The 26,718-nt window shown below is 42.9% G+C and overlaps 1 protein-coding gene across 2 annotated transcripts in view; it reads left to right on the forward strand.

Annotated features, from left to right (window-relative positions):
• Positions 1-22,525, forward strand: part of MECOM (MDS1 and EVI1 complex locus) — a 35,594-nt gene extending 13,069 nt beyond the window's left edge. The window contains exons 6-14 of one of the 2 annotated variants that reach the window (XM_066556842.1): positions 850-937; positions 3,884-3,910; positions 10,890-11,056; positions 13,433-13,510; positions 15,244-15,413; positions 16,483-16,627; positions 19,338-19,574; positions 20,136-20,322; positions 21,266-22,525. In XM_066556842.1, coding sequence (XP_066412939.1) covers positions 850-937; positions 3,884-3,910; positions 10,890-11,056; positions 13,433-13,510; positions 15,244-15,413; positions 16,483-16,627; positions 19,338-19,574; positions 20,136-20,322; positions 21,266-21,400 — 1,234 coding nt within the window. In that variant the 3' untranslated portion in view covers positions 21,401-22,525. The remainder of the gene's footprint in view (positions 1-849; positions 938-3,883; positions 3,911-10,889; positions 11,057-13,432; positions 13,511-15,243; positions 15,414-16,482; positions 16,628-19,337; positions 19,575-20,135; positions 20,323-21,265) is intronic. The other variant, XM_066556843.1, reaches the window with a different exon arrangement.
• The last annotated feature ends 4,193 nt before the right edge of the window (positions 22,526-26,718 follow it).

Here is a 26,718-nt window from a genome sequence, read left to right on the forward strand (position 1 = left end):
GAAGCAGCGGAAATAATGACCTGTGGTTTATGGCCCTACATTACCAACTAATTAAATTGCATTGCAAACTCCCCTGCCCAGGGCAGAGGGGTTGGAGCAAGATGATCTTTATGGTCCCTTCCAACCCATGCCATTCTGTGAGCCTACATTTCCATGATTTTAATGAAATCTGTACAAATTCTGGCAGTTATTACTGAGCCTTCCTTTGCCATGAGTTACCTCTACACATGGACAACACGATTCATCCATGAAAACATGTATATCAGTAACAGAAGAAGCAAAATCCCCAAATTTCCATGCTGTTTCTCAATTGCCCACGCTGGGTTTTGCAGCCACGAGTGAATTGCAGGATTTGCTGCTGGCACCCCAGATTCAGGGTGTCCCTACAAGTCCTGCTTGACCTTGGCTGTGCACAGGGGAGGTTTGCAGGGTGGTAGCTGTGATGTCACGTCTGGACAGATGGCAAGGGACTCGTTGCTCAAGGGACCCTGAATTCCTCTCCTCCTAGTGCTGAGCCTGTTCAGTTGCCTAATTTCTGTATAAAAGTGCTTGGTAGTTAGTCATTGGTTCCCATTATAGTCGTTATAATGGTTCCCATTATAATCTTGAAATGGGATTATTCCCTAATTAAATGGTATAATCTACTTTAAAGGTGATTCCCAGCCCCACCCTGGCAGTAATGAGCTGTGTGTGGGAATCAAGGCCTGTGCTCCTCCCTTATCTTTTACTGTTATCTCCCAGAAACAAATTGCTTGATATGTAATTGCCTGTTTTAAACCTGAGTAGCTGTATGATTATTAATATCTGTGACTGATTCATCTCAAGCAAATCTAATTTTAACATTTACAGAGTAGAAAAAAGAAAACTAACTGACCCACTGGAAGCTTTAAAAGAGAAATACTTGAGACCTTCCCCGGGATTCTTGTTTCATCCACAAGTAAGTATTTTGGGAATTTTGATGTTGTAAACAAGCCTGTTGATGCTTCAAAGCAGGTGCAGAGAAATGAATGCAGCCTTAGTCATTTTTGGATTTCCTAAAACACACAGTTTTTGCTGGACCATTGTGGTGGAAAAGCGTAAGCATTGTTCTGAGCTTCTTGATGTTTTGCAGATGAAACAACATGTTTTGATTATAGAGGAAGCCAGATTCGAACTGAGTGTGTCTTTTAGAACCATTTTCCTCCAAAACCATAATGTAGCTACCAACATTTGCAGCCACTTGTGTCTTCAGCACTCTCCTGCTCTGAGCAAGGAGAGTCAGTACTGACTACGAGCAGTCGATGCAAATTCACAGTAAGGCCAGAAAAGCTGAGCATCCCACTTTAAAAGGGATTTTATTGTGTTTAAGGACTCTTATAAAAGAGAGAAAAGTTTCCACCTGTTGTTTCCAAGGCTCATAGTGCAAATGCTCCATGGTTTCTTGGTAGCTGGTGTGAGCTGCAATGTCTGCAGTGTGTGTAGGATCCGTGCTCCTCCAGTCCTGAAGAGAGACTCTATGAGGGCTCCTCGCTTGCTCACAGACCACAATCCTGGATGAAAACCATTTAGGAGGGTGTCCTAAAACAGTTTAACAACTGTGATGTGTATATGACATAGGAGGAGAATCTGTGTGCAAACTGTACGTTGCTTTTCTTCACCAGCACTGCACCCACATTTTGTCTTCCTCCTCCTTGCTCAAGGAAATTTTGCTAAAAATCTCAGTTAAATCTTACACCTGAAATAAAATCCTCTGTCGTATTTAGAGAGTTGAACTCCTTGCTGACTGTAGGCTGTTTCATCTTAGTAATGACACCTTCTACACATCCTGTATTTTAGGCACACAACCATGAGCTGCTGTCTCTGGTTCAGGTTCCTCTGAATTCCTGGGCAAAACAGCCCAATTACCACTTGTTTTTTTTCCTAATGAAGTCCTATGTTATTTTGTCCTAACTTGCATGGAATATGTTCTGAAACATGCCACTTCTTCAGAACTGGGAAGAGCAGCTGATAGCATGTATGATTGCAGATGCACAACACCCCTTTCCAATTTCAATGTCTGAACAAAGTGTTGGATTGTGTATGAAAGTATTTAGTAGTATTTACATGTCATGAGTACTTATGGCATTATGTAAGTATTTATAAGCATTAAATAAGAATTTAAGATGTATTAAAATCACTGAGAATTTATGTGCAAGGTTTAATAGCAGCTTAACACCTCCTGCTGAGTTACCTTAAATAAGGTAAATCTGCCCAATTGGCAACACAAGTGAAAATTCCCCTTTAGTAGCAGATAGTGCTAATGCACAAGTACACAAAGGACCTCAATCTGCTTTTTGTCCCTGCTGTGAAACAGACTGGTTCCTCCCCATCAAGTCAGTGATTCTGTTAGAGCAGCTAAGCAGCTGTAAATGATGAGAAAATTATTTAAATGAAGGCATTTTAGATACTTCATTGACAGATAAAGCAGGATTATTTTGCTTAGTGCTCTCTAGCTGTTCAGAAGCTGTAACTTAGAGTGGTTCAGTGATGTTGGATTTGGGGGTTCTGAAGGTGTTGCTGCAGGTTGGACTGATACCAGTGGTAGGTGGGGTGGTCAGTGGGTGGGAAAGGGGCTGCTGGGGTAAAATTCACTGTTTGGAGTTAGGCTGTGGTGGGCAGGAAAGGAGCTGGATGTTCTTTTATGTATTCTTTTATGGAATTGGATATTCTTTTCTGCATTATTTTATGTTATGTATTTATTATATTACGTAGTTGGGTATTCTTTTGTGTGACTGAGTTACCTGGGGAACGGGGAGTCAGGCGAGGATGTGTGGGTGAAATGGAGACATGGGGCATTTCCCTGCTAATGGGAATGATTCCACCCTCCCTGTTTTGTCCCAGGGAGTTGTTGAATCTCTTGCTGGTGCCCAAGGAAGGTCCCAGTGCTGTCACCAAGGCTGTCAGTGTGAGGAGGAGGTGTCAGGTGCCACCTCCCCATGGCAGGGCCAGCCCAGGTGGGGCAGGGCCAGCCCAGGTGGGGCAGAGCCAGCCCCAGGGGCAGGAGGGAGGGCTGGCTCTGCAGAACCCACATTTCTCACTGTGCAGCAGAACAAACAGCCCATGGCAAAGCCTGGCTTTGGTTTTACCACTTACCTGAGTGAGAGGGATGCTGTCTGTGACTTGGTGTGAGCTGGGTCGATGCAGAGGTCAGGAGTGTAACAGGCACTAAGGAACGTTGTAAAAGAAAACCAAACCACCAGCACATGTCCTGTCAAAAAAGTGAATGTCAAAATGCTTTCTTGCAAACTTTTAATAGAACAGAAAGGAGCCTTCTGTTTGTATAGGCAGAATCTGGCTTGGTATTTATGGAGGGCTGGGGAGCGGCTTCCAGAAAAGCTGTTTTTCCTTTATAGTCCTGTTCACCCCTGTAAAAGTACAGGTGGGGAGTGCTCCACGAGTTTTCATTTTCTGCTGGCAGGATTTAAAATATTTACAAACTTATTGTTCATGTCCTAAAAGCTTGTGGTTTTGTTGTTGAATTTATTCCAGAAAATTGCCATCTCAGGGACCAAAAATTTATTGTTTCTTAAATGGGTAATATGACAGCAAACAGATGGATCTTTCAAATAGGTTTCTGAAATAGAACTTACAGACATAAACCCTGAGGTCTGTATCCTGTCCCTGGCTGGGCAAAATTCCTCCCTGTGCCCAAAAGCTATGAAAATTAGATTATTTAATGGAATTCCACAATAATTTGCCATCACAAGGATTGTAATTTTTAGGAAGAGAACACCCCTGTCCAATAAATCATTCATAAAAACATTTTAATTAGTATCTTTAAATAAAATCTTAATAAGTACATTGATTGCAATAAGGATTCCAATGCAGGAATAATGTTTTGTTTTTGTTTCAATTTTGCTCCCAGTTCCAATTGCCTGATCAAAGAATTTGGGTAAGTTCATTGCTTATATTTTTAATTTAATTACTCTGAAATAAATTGCATAAGAAAAATATAATATCAAAGATAACTTACCTCTCATTTATGGAGCATGCCACTCTTTCCTACAGGGTCTTACAGCTGAGCAGATAAATATGGTCTTATGAAAAATTAGCTTTATTTTTATGTACCTGATCCTGCTGGTTTTGTTTGGTGAAGGCAATGGGAGCTTTACCTGAGTGAGGGTTGCAGAATGCAGTCTTTTGTTTATATGTGACTGAAATTGTTCCAAGCTATTTTCCTTCAGAGATTGCAGTGAGATTTTCAGGCTGAAATCTTGTTAGATAGCAATAGTTAATAAATATTTAATCTGCATTAAAATACCTAGTCTCAGAGGATTTTATGTTTTTCTCTTACTTGACTTAGGCAGGAGTTAGTCACTTTAAGAGTCACTTTAATAGCTTTGAAATTTTGAGCCTAATTGCTCATTGCAGTGCTTAAAGCAGAAATAAAACACCCATTTATTTGCTGTGTTTAGGTCAAGTTTGTCCTCTGTGTACACTTACGTCATCCTCCTTACACGAACAGGACTTGTGCTTTAAATGCACTCTGGGATAAATTTGGGCTTTCTCTTCTATTTTTATAAAACCTTGTTTTTAATACATCTAAATAGTTCATGAGAAGGAAAAAATTTTAAAAAAACCAACACAGCAACCGCTTTTGCAGATGCAGCTCCAAAAATGCCGTGTTCTGATCTCGCGCTGCTGGCTCCTCAGCTGCAGCGCCCAACCCGTAAATGCTCGTCCCAGGTTTTCCCAGCCTCTGGGCTTCGGAGGGGAGAGCTGGGGCCAGGAGGCAGGGCTGGGGTCCTGACTCACTCACTGCTGCTCCTGGCTCTCGCTGCCACCTGGACTCGTTTCACCAGGCGCAGCCAGAGCTCTGCCGAGATCCTCTCGTGCTGCTCTGCTCCCGTGTGTCCCTGCTGCAGGAGGTGCTGCCCCTGGCTCTGAGCCCTGCCCTCTGCTCCCTGCCCTCCCTGGCACACCTCGAGAGCAGGGCTGGACCTTTGCTGTGTGTGAGTTTAATCTCACTTTCTTCTGGGAAGAGCTGCCTTATGCAGATGCTCTGAAAGGAGCTGAGCAGGCACCAAAGGACTCCTGAGAGCACCCAGAGGTGCTGCAGGAGCTCAGCAAGCAGGAGGTGGTGTTAGATGCCAGACTTGGAGAGCACAGGAGGTTGTTCCCAAATATTTTCCTTGGGAAATTTCTTGTAGGACAAGAAGGGGCCATAGTAGGATTTGTGATTTGGCCCAGGCACCCTTAGTCCTCTGCTCTGAGAAAAGTGGCTCTGCTTCAGCAGGTTTGGGAAGTGGAAAAACCCAGTGCAGTCTGTTTCTTCTGTCTGATTTCCTTGACTTTGGCTTAGTCCTCAAATTTCCATCGTTCTGCTCCTTTTGTGAGTGTATGTCTCCTGGCTGTGCTCACACTTTGGGCAGCTCCAGCAGAAATAGGTGTTCAAAACATGAAGTGACTGAGCAGGATGCCGATTCATGGATGAATCTTCATCTTGAGAGATTTGGTTATGTCACACAAACCTTTCCATCTCAATTCCCAGTTGCATGTGCCACATATTTCAAGATTATTTGAGATTGGTTTTTCATTGTTTGGCAGGAGCCCTATGGTGCAAATCAATGGACATCTGTTTTGAGTGGATCAAGATTAATTTGATCTATTTATGCCATTTTGGTCCCATCAGGAGAAGGTTGCTAAGGAGGTTCTGTAATTTTAGGCAGGCAATATTTGCTTTAGGAAGAACCATTGTAAATAATTAAAACAATTTTACAAATAAATGGAAAGGAATTTAGTGAGTGCCTTAACAAGGCTTTTGTTTTACTGGGCTTAGTTTTAGGGCATGATCCATTCTGTTAACTGAGCTTAATCCCCACCAACTGGATTCATGCAAATCTGGTTATTCTGGAACCATACTGCAGCTCAGAAGGAGTTTCTTGCTACTGCTTCATAAAGTTCAGCCACATGTGATAGGTCTCTTGAACGTGAATATAACTCAGCCAAGTTCCAGGGCTGGCTGTCCAAATACACTTAAGACAACACGATTCACAAATTGCAGATTTTAGAGGCAACATTATAACTTCAGCTGGGGGAGGGAGAAATGCTGAGCTTTAGCAGTTGGATTTTGAAGAGTTCCCCAAATAACAGTAGTAAAAATAGAAAGCAAACACTTGAACAGTTTTTTTTTTTTCCCATGAGGTCTGGCCATAAAGTCAGTTGTTTTTGTGATAGTAGCAATGAAGCAGTCACGTTTGTCAAACAGGAGGTCATGTAATTCATGACATTGTCTGCGAGATTATTTCATATCATCAGGTTATTCTTAAAGAGCAGCAACAGCAAACCTTCACTTTATTTATGCCACTTTTTCTTGGGTTGGTTAATAAATTTTAAGACAAATGTTCAAGGCCCCTGCTGATGATATCTTGCCCGCTGAAATGTTTATAAATACTTGTTTTAGCCGATTATGGTAATGTCTGCATTTTTGAGTCGGAGCTGGGGAATTGTGACTGCACATTAGTTTGCGTCAGTCGGAGGTTAATAGCCTCTCAGGGAGGTGGGGGAAAGCTGCTTCCTTTTCCAGACATCTGGACACAGATAGAATCAACAACTCTTATATATGTAAATCAAAAGTTACTGTTCTATATAAAACACTGTCATTCACTGATGGCAGATTAGGAGTGCACGTGACCTGTCCGTAAGGCAATAGCTGTATGTAAAATATGTAACAGGATCTTCTCCCTCTCCTGCCTCCTCAGAGAGCTTTCTCCATGGGCATGGCAATCCCACTAATCCAATCCTTGGGGTCAAGCAGTGCTTCCCCTCCTCGTGCCCCATTCAGGGATCACCACAGCCCTTGGGTGTTGGGTTGGGGTGCAGAGCCCTCTGAGAGCACAGCTGGTGGCTTTAGCCACACACCTGCCTCCCTGGTGGTCCCAGGGACCATCCCAGGAGAGGGGAGGTGACCATGAGCACCCACCCAACGCCCAGGACAGGCACTTTCACCAACACCTCTCTCCAGGAGTTGGTGGATTGGGTAACATCCCTATGGCCAACACAACTCCCATGGAGGCAGGTCTTGCTTTGCCATCAGTAGTAAAAGTGTTTGGAAGCAAGAGCAGCTACTTCAGTTGTGTTTTAGAAGAGGGAGGTTCATTGTGGAAGAAGGAAGGTCATCTCCTGGGTTAACATTTAGTCATTAAAAAAAGAGGGGGAGGGGAAAGGGGGAAGAATAAAATAGTGATTTTTACAATCATTGAAGATTACCAGTGGGTCCACCTTGAGGTGTCACTGGGCTGAACTGTGGCATATGTCTGTAAATGCCACAGGAAGAAGGGTGAGCAGGCAGAGAATTTGTGTCTGTTCGCTGTGAGTACCCAAATCCAGAACTGACTATGAAGATTCTGCAGAGATTCAGAGAAAGCTGAGTCACCAGGATTAAAACAGCCATAAAAGTCAGTGTCAGTAAACACCCATTAATACCATGGGGAAAGTGTGACTTTTACTCCTGTCATTCAGGAAAAACATCTTGAAGTTGGTAGTCTTATGAAAATATCACCTGAGTGCTTAGCAGAAAGGAGTTGAAAACATCATTATGTTATAGTGGCTTCAGGTCTTGAATACAGCCAATGTTCCTCTCAAAAAGGCCATAGCAGGATTAGAAAAGACATAGAAAAGTGCAACAATGATGATCAGGTAGGGAACAGCTTCCATTCAAAAAGAGGCTAAGTAGATTTTGATTTTTTCATCTGGGGAAAAAATGCCTGAGGGAGCTGTGCCCCAGCTCCGTGAGCCCATGAATGGTGAGCAGAGCCTGAATGAGGAATGGTTATTCATTAGGGATAACAATACCAAAAAAAACCCCAGAAAAAAATCAGGCAAAAGGCTCAGCAGGAACAAAAACCAGTATCTTTTCATATGCACCTAATTAAATTGGTGAACTCTCCTTGACAGAAACATAAATGGGTTTGAAAAGGTTTAGCCAAGTGAATGGGAGCAGCGGCCGATGGCTGTTCAATGTTGTAACAGGGATGAAGCCTCCAATTAATGCTCCTGCACCTCCCTGTGCTGGTGTGGGGCAGTGGGGAGATCTGTCCCTTGCCCACCCTCCTGCATGTCCCCTGGAGCCACTGCTTGGCACCAAGTGCCACCTTCCAAAAGCCCACGTGGCAGGTTTAGAATTCCTGCTTGGTTTTGGTGTCTGAATGAGTCCTCAGTGCAACTTCCCCCTGGATTTCTTACTGCTCAGCTGGTGTTTTGCAAGTAGACTGGTGAGCAGGGTCTGTCTGCCTGCACTGAAGGTGATGGACAGCATTTTGGGGATCAGGGCTGCCGGATTTCATGAGCTGTAAAATGCCCTCACAGCCCAGGGACCCATCTCATGATAGGGATTTGCATCTTGAAGGCTCTGAGCACCAACACACTGCAAGAGTTCTTACGAAAATGCCCCAATTTTGGTTCTTGGGAGCCCTAACTCCAGCAGATAGTACCAGCTATAATTATCCTGATAGCAGTGGAGTGACAGTGCCTTGGATCAGCAAAGCTGTGGGGCCAAACACTTCCCATTGGTGCTGCTGCAGTTCTTGAAAAACATAAATCATACCAGGTCACCACATAAGTCAGGCTTTAAACAAAAAAAAGAAAAAACTAAACAGCAAAATAGCAAGCACAATAGTCATTCCTATGGTGAGAAACATATTTTTAGAAAGCGAGTAATACTTTAAAATAATTGGAAGTGCTCGTGTTTCCTCTGGATGAGGGATTTAAGATTAGGTGCTGATTTCATACCTATTTTGGGACTGATGTAATCCTGGAGGCAGTGTTGGAGGTAGAGCTGGTCTGTGTTGCTGTGCATGAAACAAGAGTCTGTCTCAGTTTCTACTCTGCAAAATCCTGGAAATAAGAACTAAAACAAAAATCAGCATGACTAAGCCATTTTAAATGTAAAGGGGAGAATAGTTGCTTTAATATATTACTGGCAGGCACCATGTGCATGAGAAATTGTGATCCAAAAATGATTTAAACCCACTAGATAATGAAATGGACTTGAATATTAAATATACATAAATAAAACATTTATTATACTTCTCAGTACCCTTATTATTCTTCACCATAAATATGTGATATCATAACCCATGCACTGTCTTGTCATTGCTAATCAGCCCGAAGGCCAAAGGGCATTTTTCTTTCAAACCATTTATTTTCAGCAGTTGTAAAATAGATGAGTGAATTTTTGTGGGGAACAATTAGAAGGAATTAAAGGCAGTGGAATGACTATTTTAAAAGCTTTAAGAATCAATTCCAACTAAAGGAGAATATGAAGTCATATAAAAAGAAATATATGGTAATGTTGAGGTGTATGGGTTGATAATGGCATCTCGGTGCCGAGATAGAATTACCTCCTCTCCCAGCAGCATCATCATTACATATCTCATGCCTGTGATCAGTACATGTCAAAATCCTTCATATTGACAAATGTGCTGTCCACTTGCATCTGTGGAGAATGTTTTAGCAGCTGAGTGATTATGAATCAAACCCCAGAGCTTACAGCCCTTACTGCCTCGCAATGCTTTCACATTTGTTGCCTGACAAGTAAATGTATCTTGACTTCCCTCTGAGATTTTTTATTTTTTTCCACTGTGTTTGATGAAAGACATTTGGCAAATTGGCAGTGGTACCCTGTACATTGCAATTTGTACTCAGCATTAGGAATCTGAGCATGAAATGAGAGGGCAGGCTACAGGCTAAAGGGAAAAAAACAACCCAGCCCAAAGGCAGAGCTAACCATAATGGAAATAGTCATGCCAGGAGACAACCGTGTAATTCGGCCAATGAAAATAAAATTAAATAAACCTGCAAAAATTCCCAGTTCTTCCAATTAAAATTTCAGTTTTCCAACAATCAGAGGAGCCTTTTATGGATTTTGAAGAACAGTCTGTGGAGGTGTTCCAGCTGAGAAGGGTTCAACATCTTGTCTTTCATATAATTTCCTTCTTTGTTACAAGCAAGATCTTGCACAGGGCTCATGCTGTGGGTTTTGTGCTCTGTAGGTGAGAGCTTGGCTTTCTTTTTTTTTTTTTTTTTCATTTGTTTGTGGTGTTATGGAGAGGTGGATGGTTATTCTCACCTGTCAGTAGGCTCAGCAGCATTCTTGAACTCTTCAAGTGGCAATGTTTGAGGTTTTGGAGGAGCTTTTCATGGTCAGTTCCAGCTTAAAGGAAACTGTTCTCCAGAAATTTTTTAATCCCCACTCCCTGCAAATTACAGACAGCTAATCAGGAGTGGAGCCATCCCAAAGGAGTTACAAGAACTAGAGGTAGAGCAAGAATATTAAGAGGTGGAAAAATAGCATAGGCATCTAGCAGGGAATGTGAGTACAGAGCACCAAAACCGCCAAAGCTTCATTTCTTCTGTGTTTATCTAATGGTCTTTGCTATGATGGGCTAGAACACTGGAGCGGATGGTTGGATGTGACTGGGACATTGATGGAGCCTCTTTGGATCTGGATTGTTGCAGCTCTTCATTGACCTAGAGTGTTCATAAGGTTTCCTCTGCAATATGTGTCCTCTGCAAGTCCTTAAAAAAATAAAATTAGAAGCTCAGTTATTATTTCTGTTCATTTGGTAATAAATGTTCAATGATTTCTGTAGATAGGATGCATAGACTTGTAGGCGGACAACCATAGAGCATGACTGCAAAACCTGGAATTTTGTAGGAGCTGGGGCTTAAAAATAAGAAGACATGAACACTTACTGATTATTACCCTCATGACCCATAATTTTCAAGACTGCAACTCTACACTGAGTTTTTTCCCTTGTTTCTTCTTTCACTTGTCCGTTGATGTCCTCTGCATTTCGGGTTCCCGGTGGGGGCATAAATCCGAGGGGATTACTTACCGTGGTGGGCTCTGTGCTCTTCTCCTGCTGCAGGTGTCAGCTATAGAAAACATGGCCGAGAAGCTGGAGAGCTTCAGTGCCCTGAAGCCCGAGGCCAGCGAGCTGATCCAGTCGGTGCCGTCCATGTTCAACTTCCGCGCGCCGCCCAGCGCGCTCCCCGAGACGCTGCTGCGCAAGGGCAAGGAGCGCTACACCTGCAGGTACCGCTGCCCTCCCCAAGCCCCCCTGCTCTGAAATCCAACAGGGAGGCTCTCAGGCCTCTCCGTGCCCAGCATGGAGAGCGTTTCCCTCTGGGGTTCCTGGCCTGGATCAGGAATGGTGTGGCCAGCTGGAGCGGGGAGGTTGTTCTGTCCTGGTACTGGGCACTGGTGAGGGCACACCTGGAGTGCCGTGTTCAGTTCTGGCCCCTCAGTTTGGGAAGGACTTTGAGGTGCTTGAGCACATCCAGATGGGGCAATGAGGCTGGTGAGGGGCTGGGAAACACAAACTCTGTGAGGAACCACTGAGAGAGCTGGGGATACTCAGCTTGCAGAACAGGAGACTAAGAGGTGACCTTATGACTCTCTACAACTCCTGAAAGGTGGCTGTGGTCTGGTGGGGTTGGTCTCTTTCTCCAGAAACTGGAAAGCACAGGGGCAATCCTAGATGAAAATCACACACAGAATGAGAGGACACAGTCTCAAGCTGCACCAAGGGAAATATAGTTTGGATATTAGGAAAAAGTTTTTTACTGAAAGAGCGATAAAGTACTGGAATTGTTTGCCCAGGGAGGTGATGGAGTCACCATCCCTGAATGTGTTTAATACAAGCCTGGATGTGGCACTGGGTGCCAGGGTTTAATTGAGGTGTTGGGGCTGGGTTGGACTTGATGATCTTGAAGGTCTCTTCCAACCCAGTGATTCTGTGAATCTGTTTATTAAATTATTGGTGTTACGAAACAAAGAGCTCTCCCCTGATGCCTTGGAGTGGCTGCCTAGAACAGAGGCTGGATAAGATTAAAAGAATAAAAGCAGGTATTTATTACAGGCCTTCAGTAGATACACCTTGGGCTGTCAGAAGCCTCCCAGAGGCTACACCCAAGATGGACAACGGTCACGAGTTTTTCAGACAATTCTAAGTTTGGGCCATTTACATATCGGAGGTTACCTGTTTCTTTACCTGAAATTGTAATTGGAGGTAAATCCTCCAATTAGAGTTTCAGGTTGTGAAGTCATTTACTCCAACTTTGCCCCTACCAATTCACTGTTGTTTACATCCCTTCTTGAGTTTCAGGCCCAGAGAGGAATTGTTTTGTCAGGAGAAGACAGAAACTGACACTGTATATGGAGTTTTAGAGTTATACACTAAAGCAGTACAGGATTTGAAAAATATAAAAGCTAAATCCTGGCATCACCCTGTATCACAGCGGTTTGATAAATGAGGTGGAAACCGTTATATAAACAATTCTTTTTTTTCCAAATTTTCTCATCACTTTCATATATAAAAGTGTGCTTTCATAATTGATTTTTTTGATCGTAAACTACAGATGTGTTTTCTCTCTGGCTTCTGGTTTTAATATCCAAAGGATCAGTGATAAAATACATGACTTATTAAGACTTGTGTGTACAGACTTAAAAAAAAAATCCACAATGAAGATAGTCATTGAATGTGCACCCAAAATGAATGGGAGCTTTGTCCAGGAGAGTGGAATTAGCTGTGTGGGTATTTTGAAGGCTTATACATCACGTTGTGAAAAAATAAATGGGATGTTAAAAGTGAAGGGATGCAATCTTCAAAGTCATTGCATGGAGCAGCCACCACCCTCATTCACTTAAGAGAGTGCTGTGTGTGCTCTGCCCCCATGCAAAAATGTCCTCAACAGAATGGGCCAATTATAAACTGAATATTAATATGCTACTTCAATGAAGGGGGAGAACTCACGATAATTTTATTTTTTTTTGCCATTATTTTTCCTGTGACATATTATCGAGTTTGGAGAATGGTTTTTAAATTGCACTGCTTAGGTCTCTATATCATCTCCAGAATGCGCAGGCGTTTGACACTGGCGTATCGGTTTATCTGATCTTTTTGAAAACATGTCACCTTCTTTCAAGACATGTTGTTATAGAAACATACCTTGATGGATTAGGTCTTTGAGTCTTGTCTGCTCTGATCCTATTCAATGCACAGAACGGTGTCACGTTTGCTGACACGTAGAATTGGTTGAAAGGTTTGAAATTTGCTTACATAGAGGCAGAAATCCAAGGCTTTAATAACAGATTCTCTTGATTCCAAATCTGAATGAGGCTGATAATCATAGAGTGGGCTTAGAACCTTGGAGTGATCTTTAAAACAGGTTTTTCATACAACCCTTGCCTCTGCACAAGTGAAGCTGGTTGGTGCCAGCAGTTCCAGCCCCACTCTTGTGTGTGTGTGGATCCCTTACATTTGCAGAATGCCTTTACTGAGATGTTGTTGCACCAAAGCAGTGGGACCGTACTGTGAAGATTCCATTTGGGCTGTGCATCCAGTGCAGCTCAAACTGGGACGAAGCCATTGAAGGTTGTATTGTCTTATCAAGCATTTTCTTATCACAGATACTGTGGCAAGATTTTCCCGAGATCTGCAAACCTGACCCGTCACCTGAGGACGCACACTGGAGAGCAGCCCTACAGGTACCACACCCCTCACCCCTGTCTGTGCTGTGGCCAAGCTTTGGGGTCCCTTCCAATGCAGACATTTTCTCTGAATAAAGCCAGGGAATCCAACCTCCTTGCTGGACCAGCTCCAGCCCTTCCTCCTTACCTTTGGACCCACCGTTGCATTTTTGTGTCAGAGTTTTGTGCTGATCCTCGGTGTTGGAGCTGCAGAAGGGGGTAGAGTTTTGATCTTAGGGAAGTTCTTTTGGCTGGGGCAGCTTCCCAACACAACCCCCAAGTCCTGCCTTTGCTGGCAGGGTGGCTGGCACTGCTGAACCAGTGTGATTGAAGTGATGTTCAGTAGGGCTCATGGGCCTATTTTCCCTTGCAAAAACGTTTTTTACTGGCGTTCTGCGGTGTTATTTGCAGCCTAAATTTGGGTGATTTGTCAGTCATCTGATTTCTGAAAGGTCCTGGTTGCAAAGGCATTACTGTATTTATTTGTTTCCTGCCTAATCTGGATCCTTTCTGAGGTCTGCTTAACCAAAACCCATGTGGGTGTACTCTCCTGTTGATAAGAATATGTGTGTGATACTGAATCCAGGATGGTCACATGCAGAAATGTGTATAAAGCTTCACATTATTGAAAACGAAAGGCTAATTTAAACTGGAAAGAGGCCAGTTCATGTTCCAGTAAAACAAATGCACAGATTTCTGCATTTTATGAGCTGTAAAGAGCAGAGTAAGCTCATTGTTTGTGAGGAAACAATGTTTTTTTGCATCTAGTCTCTTTGGGAAATGAGATTCACATCTAATTTTATTGAAGGAAGGTCTTGATGCATGTTATACCCGTCCACTGCATAAAAGCCACAAGCAATTAGTGGCATAATGGGTGATTTCAGCACTAAAAAAAATTTTACATCCTTGACAAGTGTAAGAGAGGCACGGGAGAAGTAAAAGATTGAAAAACTAAAGTGCTGAAGACTCTTGGCTGGTTGCCAGCCAGAGAATTTGGAATAGTTATAGTATGACTTAGTAATGGCTTAAAGAGCAATACAGTAAAGGCTTTAGGGACTCCAAATCGCTACAGAGTATGAAAATTGATGCCTCTGGTACCAGAGTGATAGACTAAACTACTCACATTGGCACAGTATTAAAGGTTGGGATTGTTTATTGCTGGTTTTTGCAAGATAACCGAATTTCCTCTGGGATTAGCAATCAAGCAAGCTAATTCCTCAAGAAAAGATTTAATCACACAGTATAATTTAGAATAGGAAAAGAAATAGCCCTTTTTACCTTATTTGAGCATTAGAAGAGATCTGTTTCATGTTTTTTCCAAAAGTGTTTAATTGTATTGTATTGGCAGCACATGAAACAATAGAGTTATTGCTCTACTGTTTTCAAACTTCCCAACTTTGCGTGCAACAGTTTTAAAAACATGGGACTCAATTACCATAGCTAATTTGATGTCATTAGCTCAGAAATATTATGCTCATTCCTAGAGGCAGTACTTAAAATATAAAGTCTAATATGAATTAAAGCTGAAAACCCCACCATAGAAGTTATGTCTCCATTCCAAGAGCACAGCTCTCTAGTTAGCCAAAATTAGTCTTTATGTCAGGGAGGATTGAGCCTCAGTAGGGAACAAGGAACTGTGGTTGGGTGCTGAGACTGAGCCCAGGAGGCTCTTCATGTATCTTAGGACAAATCTTACGTTTCCAGCTACTAACAAACTCTTTCCTGCCCACTTGTTTTGTTGTTTTTTTTAGATGCAAATACTGTGACAGATCCTTCAGCATATCATCTAACCTGCAGAGACATGTGCGTAACATCCACAATAAAGAGAAGCCATTCAAGTGTCACTTGTGTGACAGGTGTTTTGGTCAACAAACCAATCTTGACAGACATCTAAAAAAGCACGAGAACGGGAACATGTCTGGTATGTTCTGTCTTTTCCCTCCTGCCTCTTCCCTCCCCAGCCTGCTCCCTGTCCCGTGTGCAGGGACTGCCCCTTCCCTGTCAGCACCACCGCAGGCACACGCTGCTCCAACGGGTGGGGGGTAGCAAAATATGTAAGTGCCTAAGCTCTGCTGACATTTAAAGTGCTTTGAAAATCCCAGCATAAACTCTCCCCTTGTATAACTTAAGACCACTGGATGATGTCTTTTCTTTTGGTTTTAATTAAGCCAACCCATAGCGTTTTGAGAACAGACTGGGAAAATTGGTTTAATCCCATCTCTGCAATCACTTGGCTCTCAATAGGAGTCCTAGATTTAGAGTCTCAGGGGGCACTCTAAAAGATTTTCCTGGCACCTTCTGAAATATTCCCACTGTCAGGAGCTGAAAAGCCCTGGCTATTACGGAGCTAATGGTGTCTCTCAAGCCCCAAAGCAAATTGGTCACTGCACAGCAGCAGCACAGGCAGTGGCAGGAGGGGATGTCATTGGGCTGGTTTGGGTGTCTGCAGGGTTTAATGAAAACTCTCTCTGCAGTCCTTTCAGTCTGCATTTTGCCTCAATGGAGACAACCAGGGGCAAGCAGTGAATGCAGAGCTGTCCCTTCCCCGGTGCTCAGAGAAAGGCGTCCGACACTGGGCTCTCAGTGCTCAGTGAATATGTTAATGGCTGCTCCATTTTTTGAACAAATCTGCATAATTGATAGATAAAAATGAAGTTCCATTTGCTCAGTTGAGCCATTGGTCTAAGAAGGACAGTTATCAATGGACAGTCTTGGAATCACCAGCAGCAGGAGGGAGATGTTGAAATAGGGACATGGCAAAAGTGATGATAAATCATGGAAATGGTACCCAGCATGCAGCTAAGTTATTTTGGCTGGAAATATCCTTTGCCCACTAATTACTGGTTTTATGGCCAAAAGCTGATAGTTCACACTGACCAACTTTTGGCTCTCACCCGTATCAACCAGAGTTTAAATTTCATTTTGATTTAAATGGTTAAATATAGAAAATGTAAAGGAGCAGAAACAGACATTGTATATTTTGCTTTAAGGTACTGCAACATCTTCACCTCACTCAGAACTGGAAAGCACAGGGGCAATCCTAGATGACAAGGAGGACTCTTACTTCACAGAAATTAGGAATTTTATTGGAAACAGCAACCACAACAATCAATCCCCCCGAAACTCAGAGGAGAGGTGAGTTGTGTCTGATCTGCCTTCAGAAGGTGCCCACTGCTCCTTTTCCAGGTCTGCAGACCTAATTGTTCACTTTTGATGATGTCTGGAGCCAGAGTTATTTCAGAATCTGGTTGATTCAGTGGCCACCTTGGTGTCTCAGGAAAAGAAAATGTGTTGATTCCCTCCCCACTGGGTATGAAGAAGTTCCAAGTGGCAGATGCTGGACAAGAGGTTCCATCTGTGAACACATTTCTCCTTGTATCTGGAGCTCTCAGTTTCAGGCTCCTGCCATTGATTTGTCTGCTGAAAAATTCCTTCTCTTTACATTCATGGCAGAACAGGTGAATTCTACATCCTGTGGCTAAATGCATGGAGCCTTAGGATTTAAGTGCAATTTAAATGTGTAATTAATAAAGTAGACCAAGCTAAATTCTTGGATCAAATGGAAGATTGTAGCTGAAAGTCCTTTCCCGTAAGTAACTCAATCCCAAGAAAGATGCTGAGTAGCCAAAAGCCCGTGAGGCTGCGGGTGGGCGCTGGGAGTCCACAGAGCTCCAGCATGTGAAAGAGCTTTTCCTACTAAGATTTATTAAGTATATGGGTGTTTGAATTCTTCTGAACTAACAGAAGAGAGACCACTTCTAAATATTTTCAGTTAATAAAAGTACAGCTAAGCAGAAAAGGCTGTGGGACAGAGCCCCCACATATTTCTTTGGGATTGGTGGTGCATTATGCTTTATTTTCCCTTTTGAATCGGCATTATGTTATCAACATCAAAAAATTCTTACTGTTGGTGGCAAACTTTGCTGTCTCCTCAATTTCTAGATGCCTTTGTGAAGGAATAAAAAGGGTGGACACAACACAATTTCCACTATAGTATTGGATTAAGTGATTACATGCATATTCAAATTTCATTCCATCTTGATTGGCAATGAGGGCTTGGGATTTTTTTCCTTGCACATCTGGTCTCAACATGTCCTCCGACAGGAAGTCAGCAAAGTGGAAAGGTTGCTGGGTTGTGCAGTGTTTCCTTTCTAAATTTGGCACTTCAGACTGCTCTTGACGGATATTTTATCCCTGGCAAATTGCTGCATTTGAAAGCATAATTAGAGAATCTGTTTTCTTAATCACATGGCTTTTGTTACTTTGGTTGTAGTCCATCTCCCTTTCATTTCTAGCAGCCTCAATTGAGCATAACAAGCAAGTTGGCAGCCCAAACTGAGCTCAACAATTTCTTATTTCTGCCTATTTAAATAAAAGATGATAAAGAGATATTTCTCTGATGATCTTAGAGGGAGGCGGCTGCTTCAGCTCTCCCTGTTCTGCACAACCTCAGATTTTTTTGATACTCTTCTAAAGACAGACTGTTCCCTAGAGCTTTTTTCAATGCAATACTAAACTCATGGCAGTCAGCTGGAATTTGCTTGGAAAATAGATGAAACTCTAATATGTTCAGGAAAATGGTGCTATTATTGTGGCAGAGACCAGCTTTGCTCCTCAGAAAGTCAGATGTTAAACACCAGCAAGGCTGTGAGGGTTCATCTTATCTTGCTCCAACGTTGGGTCTCTCCCATATTGTCCCGCACAGTTTGATGCACGCGGAGTCTGAGGCAAACTGCGTGCGGACAATAAGGTTTCCATTTTTGTAACTGTATTCCTGGAAGAGTTAAGGACCTTTTGCACAATGAGAACAATAGATGAATCAAGGCCTCTGTGCTGCATGACGTGGTGGGGGCAGATATGGTGGTAGCACGAATTTTGGGGGGGCTCCACTGGGTGCAGCTCGTTCACATCCCTGGGCCTCTGGTTGGGTGTTCATTGAGGCCGTGGTGAATTTCTTTAATTCTCATTTGATGTGATGGACACAATGCAGTCTGAATCCTACAGGGTTGAGACCATAACCAAACAACCCCTACTTCAGCGTGGGTATTATGTCCTTGATAAAAATCCCGTAGGAAGTAGTTAAGAGAAGTCATTGTCTGAGAGCAAAGGGCAGCGTAATAACAGTTTGTAGACCAAATCGTTTTCCATGTGTGTATTGCTGTTATTACTCATTTAATAAGAATAAATGCACTTAAATTGCCATATGACCTTTCTTTTCATTGCTTTTTACCCTTCAAATGAGTCAATAGCCTAGTTCAGCACAGAGGTGATATTGCAGACCACTCTTCAGGTCTCCAGCTGAAGCCCCTTAGGTTCCCATGTATGAAATCCATACATTCATGAAGCAATATGGCTTCCAAAGGGGTGATAGTGGGAAAAATTAATTATGCATGTAATTTTGACTTTAAAACTCTGAATCCAATATTGGATGTCATTTTCTTTTAAAAATGCCAGATCCGATTTTCAAAATTTCTTGGCCCCTACAGCTTCTGTTCAAAGGCAGTGAGTTGTTTTGCCCAGACTACATGTATGATTGGAAACTTGAGATGAAATAATGCAGGGGAAAATTTGGAATGGTTATCTGAACTCGCCTCTGTTAGAACAGTAGTTTTAGCAGGATAACAGGAAAATCCCATGCTGATGGTGCTGTAACGTCCCACTGATTTCTGAGTGGAATTTTCTCCAATGCTGCCTGAATGTCTGAAGCTAAGCAAGATGTAAAATACAGAAATCACTTTATTCTGCTGGGACAGATGCTTTTCAGATCTGCCTCCAAGAGTCTGCCCATGAGGAGCTTTCATATCTGATCTGTGTTTATAGCTTGCATTTGTTTTGGTCCTTTCAGAATGAATGGCAGCCACTTTAAGGATGAAAAAGCCATGGTAGCCAGCCAGAATTCGGATCTGCTGGATGACGAGGAGGCAGAAGATGAAGTAATGATGGATGAAGAGGATGAGGAGAGCGAAATGGCAGGGAAGGCAGTCAAAGAGCCCGCGACGAGTGACATGCATGAGGGCACTCCCGAGGAGGATTATGAGGAAACGAGTACTTTGGACATGAACTGCAAAGCTTCCCCTGGCAGGTTGGTTCCTTCCGAGTATTGGTGTGCCCGATGGGCGGAATGGGAACAATAAACCATACAGGAGTGCCAGCACCAAACCGGCTGCCGTGGGAACCGCTGCGGAGCGGCCGCTTCCCACTCACAATAGCAACGTGCGTCCGTGTTTGGGTCAACACCAGCCCTGCTTTCAGCCTCCTCGTGCAGTCTGGAGCCCTTGTTAGGAAAACTGACTGTGCTTGGGGAGCTATTGTGAGGTTCTGGGTGAGACAGGAAGCAGGGTGAGACAGTTCCATGGGAGAGACGTTATCTGCTCCGTGAGCCGTCCTGGATCTCTCATAATGGCCTTGTGAAAGGCTGTGGAGACACCACGAGAGAGACAAACTCTCCCTCCCCCACTCAACTGCCCTTTCTTTAGAGCAGAAAAGGGAATTCCTTTTACTTCAGGATCGCCATTCCATGAGGCAAGGTGGTTTATGAATGTGAAAAAGGGGGAAATTGCTCATATGTGTAAATCTGAGAAGATGAGGGCACGCAGAAAGGATCATTTAATTGACATTTAAAACCTCCGCGGTGTTTTTGTAGGTATAAAGAAGAGGAGTATAGTAAGACTGGACTTTCAGCTTTGGACCACATAAGGCACTTCACAGATAGCCTCAAAATGAGGAAAATGGAAGAAAATCAATACAGTGAAGCTGAATTGGCAGCTTTCAATGCTTCCCAGCTGCCAGAGGACCTCAAGCAACCGTTGTACAGGAAATCCAAATCCCAGGTAAAAGCTTAACTTAGTTAAAATATTACTGTCACCAAATACCCGCAGGATTAAGCTGTTAGTGTGTGGCAGGCAGGGTTGTTCCAGCTTTGTCAGACAGGGCTGTGCTCCATGTCCACAAACCTCAGGCTCACCCAACATCCCACTGCACCCCAGAGACATGGCAGGGCACTCTGGTCCCTGAGAACAGAGGACTTCCATACTCTTTTCTTACTTTTTTTACTATTTTTTTTTTCTGCCTGCTGCCCCCAGAAATGCCATGAATGTTAAGAACTAGTTCCATTCTGCTGACACTGATGCTGCAGAGTTTTGCTGCAGCCTCACAGGGATGTGACTTGATCTTCTGGCTAGCTTGGCTTTTTGGTATTTTTTTATAGCCTGATGGATGGTACCACCTCTGGGTCCTCAGCACGTTTTACAAACAGCAATAACTGAAATGGTATCCTCATGCTATTTTTTACTGTTTTCTAAACATTAACTAATTAAAATGGGTTTTTTTAGCTCCTTTGAAAGATTCCTGTTTTAAAAACTGCAGAATATGCATGTAGGAAAGGTCAGCAAAGGAGACTGTTACATTTGGTGAAATACAGGACGAGACAAGGGATAATGTGATTCCTCAGCCACTTGAAAAGAGACTCCTGTGCCAAGAATCTGAAGGCAAAGGAGACTTTGGGACCTTGTCAACTATTAAAGGTTTCTCTGAGCTTTGTGAAACCAGATGAAAGCAGAAATTATTATTACTATTAGTGAGTCAAAAGTGTCAGTGAAGGGGTTGACAGTGGTTTTACCTAAAGCATTTAGTTGGGTTTTTTTTTTTTAACTAAGCTGAGCCCAGTGGCTGTAGCCTGCCTGCTGCCCTGGCTGCACACGGGTGGCGCGGGTCCAAGCTCAGATCCCTGCTGCAGGAGTGTGACCTCCTTGTCCCTCTTCTGTCCCCATCCAGGCCTATGCCATGATGCTCTCTCTCTCCGAGAAGGACTCCCTTCATTCTGCATCCCACAGTTCTCCCAACATGTGGCACAGTATGGCGAGAGCCGCCGCGGAATCCAGCGCCATCCAGTCCATCAGCCACGTATGACAGTGCGGGGTCGTTCCGAGGATGGGACCAAGTCCAAACCAGTAGCATGGCTCTTTCATATATGACTATTTAAAAGACTGCTGAGCAGAATGCCTTATAAATCTGCAGGGTCACTCATTTAAAGTCCGGTGACCTTAAACGGAATAATTTTAAAGAAAAAAAAAAAAAAAGAAAGAAACTATTTATTCTCAATACTTTGTTTTGCACAGCAAAGGCAGCTGCTGACTTCTGGAGGATCAATGCGACTTTAAAAAAAAAAAAAAAAATTGTTTCAGTGGATTACGTAAACGGGGCCGGGAAAAAGTGTCTTCCAGTTCACCCGGCTTTGAGGGGCAGGGGCAGGCGGGTTAAGACTGCATTGATACACACATGGGCACTCCTTTAAAGTAGGAACTGAATTGATTTTCTTTTTGTATAAGATAGTTTGACACAGGATTGGGAACAGTTGCTTTTATGTACAAATCTCTTCATTAAAGCTTTATGTATTTTAGCCCTTCAAAGAAAGAAAATAGTTCTATCAAATGCGCACTATCCATCGTAAATGTAGAAAGAAGTAACAGGGAATATTTTGTTCTCTCCGTAATTCTTTTACCTTCTCAACTGCATTGTTTGAAAAAAAAGGAAAAACGAGGAGAAAAAAAAAGGCAGAAAAAGAAAGAACTCTGAGAAACAATACATAAGAGGCTTGTGTATATTGTAAACTATGAATGTTCACTACTCCAAGAAGCTAAATCATCCAGATAATTCCGTGAAAGCACCGCATTCATCGACAGCACCGCTAGTTCGAATCATTGTAAGGAGATTTTTTAATTTTCGACAATCATGTCACTATTTTGTTGTATTGTTTCCTTTCCCCCTACCCTCTTTAATTTCTCCTTTGTGTTGTGTGTACCGTGTATTTATTTGTTGGCAAACGATTGTTTGTTGATTACAATAGCACTGTTCCTGTAACAAACAGCACTGCTCCAGTCCCCCACTGCGTTACGATGTAAGGCACCCATGTACTTCCAAAAAAAGTGAGGTGAACTGATCTGTGTATATGGGAGTGCAAAACAGTGTTTGAAATTTTCTTACATTCCTCTTTTATTTTTTTTTTGCCTTTTAATGAACTAAATAACTAATAGATGCGACTTAGTTTTGTTCTGTTTTTTTTTTTTTGTAATACAGTAAATTGATTCGATTGTATAAACAGTTATAATTTCTTCATGAAAGCATGATTCTTCTGATTAAAAAAACTGTACCCAATATTTTATGCTGGTTGTCTGCGAGCTTGTGTGATGTTATGTTCATGTTAATCCTATTTGTAAGATGAAGTGTTCCAAATTTATGTTTTAAAAAAATAAATAAATAACGGAAGGTATTCAGTTATTTTTTGGGGGTTTTTTTGGCCTTTAGTGAGGGACCAGATTTATTTTTCCTTTTGTTTATAATCTCATTTTGAAATAATCGGCAAGTTGAGGTACTTTCTTTAAATGCTTTGTACAATGTAACTGTTACGCATTTCAGTACATTACTATGGGAGGATCAACTTAAAAAAAATAATAAAGGACTACAAAACTGAAGGGATCTATTTCCTTTTTGTCTTGGTTTTGTCTGAGTTGGGGCAAAAAAAAAAAGGAGCATTTCCTCTGCAGCAAAGATGGATCTGTGGGGTCATGAGGGCAACCAGAGGATGGCGCACTGGGAGGTGTCTTGGACTTGGCCATGAAATGTGGGACCCGAGCCAGAGCCTCTCAATAGACTGACTGTTGGAGGGGTTTAGTTAAGTCCTTTAAGTTTCAAAACACTACCTTGGAAAAGAGGGATATTTAGGTCATTTCACAGAAGAGGTTGGTGCAGTGTCACCTTCAAAGGCGCTTGTGGAGCCCTGCCTTTGAGTTTTGCCTGCCTGCTGCTTGTTGGGAAGAAGTGGCTTGGCTGGTGCATAGTGAAATATTCACTCACCAGAGTGATCAAAATCCATGGCTGAGAAGCTAAATGAGCCTCCAACTGCATAAAATGAGCCTTCTAGAGTCTAAAAAGGAAAAAAAAGAGCATTTTAATTTGTGTTCCCATTGAAATCAGATCTGAATCCCTGCTTCTAAGCAACCTTTGGAGGAGGGACGTAGGAAAAGCCAGCATTTTCCCAGGGAATGCCCATCTTGCTGATCTTCTCATCAGCAGAGATGGAAAGGCTGAGATGCTCCTCTCAGCCTGTGTCAGTGCCCAAAGACCTCTTGTAGCTCATAAGATATAAGGTTATATTTCAGAATATATGTGTCATTCTTGTCTTCAGCCCAGGTGTGGGCTTGTTTGGTTTGCTCCTTCAGCTTGAGAGCCTTCTGCATGAGTTGGTGGCAAGCTGAGAACCTACACTGGAATGGTTTTCATGCAGGAAGCCTAAACCCCACTTGGAAAAATAGTAAATAGATGGAAAAAAAATCCTGTGTGCATATTCTTGTACTGCAGTGGCCTGAGGCAATGGCCACGTACATGCAGATAATTGCATAAATAGGCCATTATTTTTAGGGCAGTTAAAGTCACTGTGAAACTTGGTTTTAGGTTTCTGCCAAATACAGAGAACAAATAGACTAATCAAGACAAGTTTTATCTGCAAACAGCTTTCCAGATCGTTTTCCCCTTTAATTTGATGCAATGACAGTTCTTATCGGCTCTGCCCTCACCTGCCCTAGATGAAAGAGGGTTTGGGAGGTGGAGAAAGGGTGGGACCGTGTCCCCTGGGTTTAATGTTCTGGGTTAAGCAGCACACGTATCATAGACCTGTCAGGAAAAGTGCTCCTTGAGCTGAGCTCAGGGTTAGTTCAACCTGCCCATAACCAGCTCTGGTGACCATTAGGGAGCAAATGCCACCAATCCCTGGGCTGATTTTCCCATTGGTTATCTGGAACTTGGTATTTTCTTGTCACAGTGTCCCAGCCAGCAGCACTGGCCACGGGGTTTGATGGGCAGAGGGGACAAAGAGCATTTCTGTAATATCAACAAATCCTTCAACTCCATGTAGATCCCTTACCATGACCTTGATTTTCACTGCCTTGTCTCAGTACCAGAGTTGTTCACCCAGAGGAATAGCTGAAAAGCAAACCCAGATTTGATTACTCATCTCATCCTCCAATAAACAAAGAAAACTGGATGGTTTTTGCCTTAGTGTCATACCCTCCCCAATGGACCACACAGGTGCAATTGTCCAGATACAAACAGATGCTGAGTGAGGATTGATGTTTCTGGCTTTCTACTCCAGTGATTTAATTTTTTCTAAGGAAAAACAAAAAAAGCCAATACTTTTCAAAAATCCCTTCAGCTTATTTCAGCATCATCCTACTGTTCACCCCACTGTAGTACTTTTCTGTAAGTCAACAAGTCATTCCCATGTGATGCAGCAGCCTTCCTAGATGGAGGAGCTGCACATTGCCCTCTCAATTCCTATCTACAGAACCGAGCAAAGCCCCAGCATGACAAGATGATTAATCAATATTTCACCCTGGCCCAGCTCCTCAATAGCCCTGTGGGTCTCAGTCACCATTCCTGTGTCAGCTGCTGTTTCCAATGGGTACATTTGTGGAGTAATGGGAGGGGAAGTTATTAGAAAAGCATTTGCAGGGCTGCTTTTGCTCAGCTATTCAGTTTGGCCTGTTGCTCCATGCATGTTTTGAACTTTAAAAGTTTCTGTCAGGTCTCTCCCATGTAGAGACTCACTGTGAGCTCCTGGATGGCTCCACTGTGCTCTCTGCCTTCCAGCTATATTTAGTCCCAGTTGTGGTTTTGTTGCTCTCTCGTAGAGTGGTGTGGAAAAGTCAGTTTTAAAGATGCTTCCAGTAATGATTTAAACAAAACAAAGGTATCCAGCAGCAAACAGAAACCCCTTTTTCCATGTCAAAGCCCGTGCTCCTTGCCAGGACTCCAGTTAGCAGGAAAATGTTTTCTGCAGCCTGGCCAAAACCAGCTTTACTCCCATCCATTGACTGGCTCTCTGGGTCTGGGAGCACACCTAGCCTGGGGCTGGCAAGAGACAGATTAATTCAGCTTCTGTTTCTGTACAGAAAACGGTGCCAGCTTTAGGAAAGGCTCAACTCAAGTTCAGAGTCATTTAGGGAAGTCTGGGGAGATGGTGGGCATCAAATAAAAAGTAAAAAATAAGTACTGCGTACACCTTCTTTTCCATTATTTTTTTTCCTCTGGTTCAGACTTATTTGCTGCTAGAGGAAAACAATTCTCAGCAAAATTATTCCAGAATTTAGATTTTAACAAGACTAACATTTAGATAATCCCTGGAAAGAGGCCCCACTGCCACACAGTGATCCAGGAACTCATGGAATATGTTGCCAGCCTTTATCCCAAAACCACTGCCTAAACTTTGCTTGGGACTGGTTGCCCCCACTAGGTATCCACACAAACCAGACTGAACACAGATCCTTTTGCATGATGGAAGCCAAGCCTGCTTTCTTTGCTCCAAGAGGGTGCACATTTTAAAGGCAATTGAAGCTATTTATATCTATAAATCCACTTGGGGAAGTTTGGGGAACCTTTTGTTACGAAAGGTGCTGTGGAAATATGAAAGTGTTGTGGTACAATGAGCTTTAGCAGTCTAAGCAGGAGGTCTGAGAGAAGGCACCTCCAGCAGGCACTCGCCTTTTCCCTGCTTTATTTTAATACTAATTAATTCCAGAAAAGCTGAAGAAATTTGATGAAAAGCTACACTTCTAAGAAAAAGTTTTGCCCAAGAGTCTTCAAGCAGGCCTCCCAACTCGGGAGGGTCTAGTGGGAGAAGAGGGTTAGTGGTGATTTTGATGCTTAAATTATCAGTAATTAAGAAGTTGATTTTCGGGGATTGAAGAAAATTTTAAACAGCTGCATCTTGCGGGCCTTTTACTCCTCATTTTCATTAGCATGTGCTAAGGCAATCTGGAAAATATATTTAGATCCATATTATGCTATGTCAAGACCTCAGCATCTGTACCTTGGGGCAGATACATGTGAGATAGGCGAGGGTGGATGTGCCAGCACGCACATGTGGAAGCGTTCAATTTGTAATATGATTACAGCCCCAGCACAAAGCCCGCTTGATACCTGTGGCAGCCTTGTTTCATGGTAAGCTCAGAAAATTCTCCAAGATCATGTCATGTTTCACATCAGCAGCCAACCCAAACCAGAGGAGTAGCGCTTTAATTCCTGGGGAATCTCTTTCAACAGGCGCGTGTCAGGCCCAATTAAGGTCCAGGCTAATTGGGGGGAGGTATGCAGGGGGGTAACTGCAGCAAAGCAGCCCCTCTGTCCAAGCCACACCAGCCCCTCTGCCTTCCCCAGGGTGGCCACTGGAGGAA

The sequence above is a fragment of the Molothrus aeneus genome, chromosome 10 (genome assembly GCF_037042795.1).
Source record: "Molothrus aeneus isolate 106 chromosome 10, BPBGC_Maene_1.0, whole genome shotgun sequence".
Classification (NCBI taxonomy): Eukaryota; Metazoa; Chordata; class Aves; order Passeriformes; family Icteridae; genus Molothrus; species Molothrus aeneus.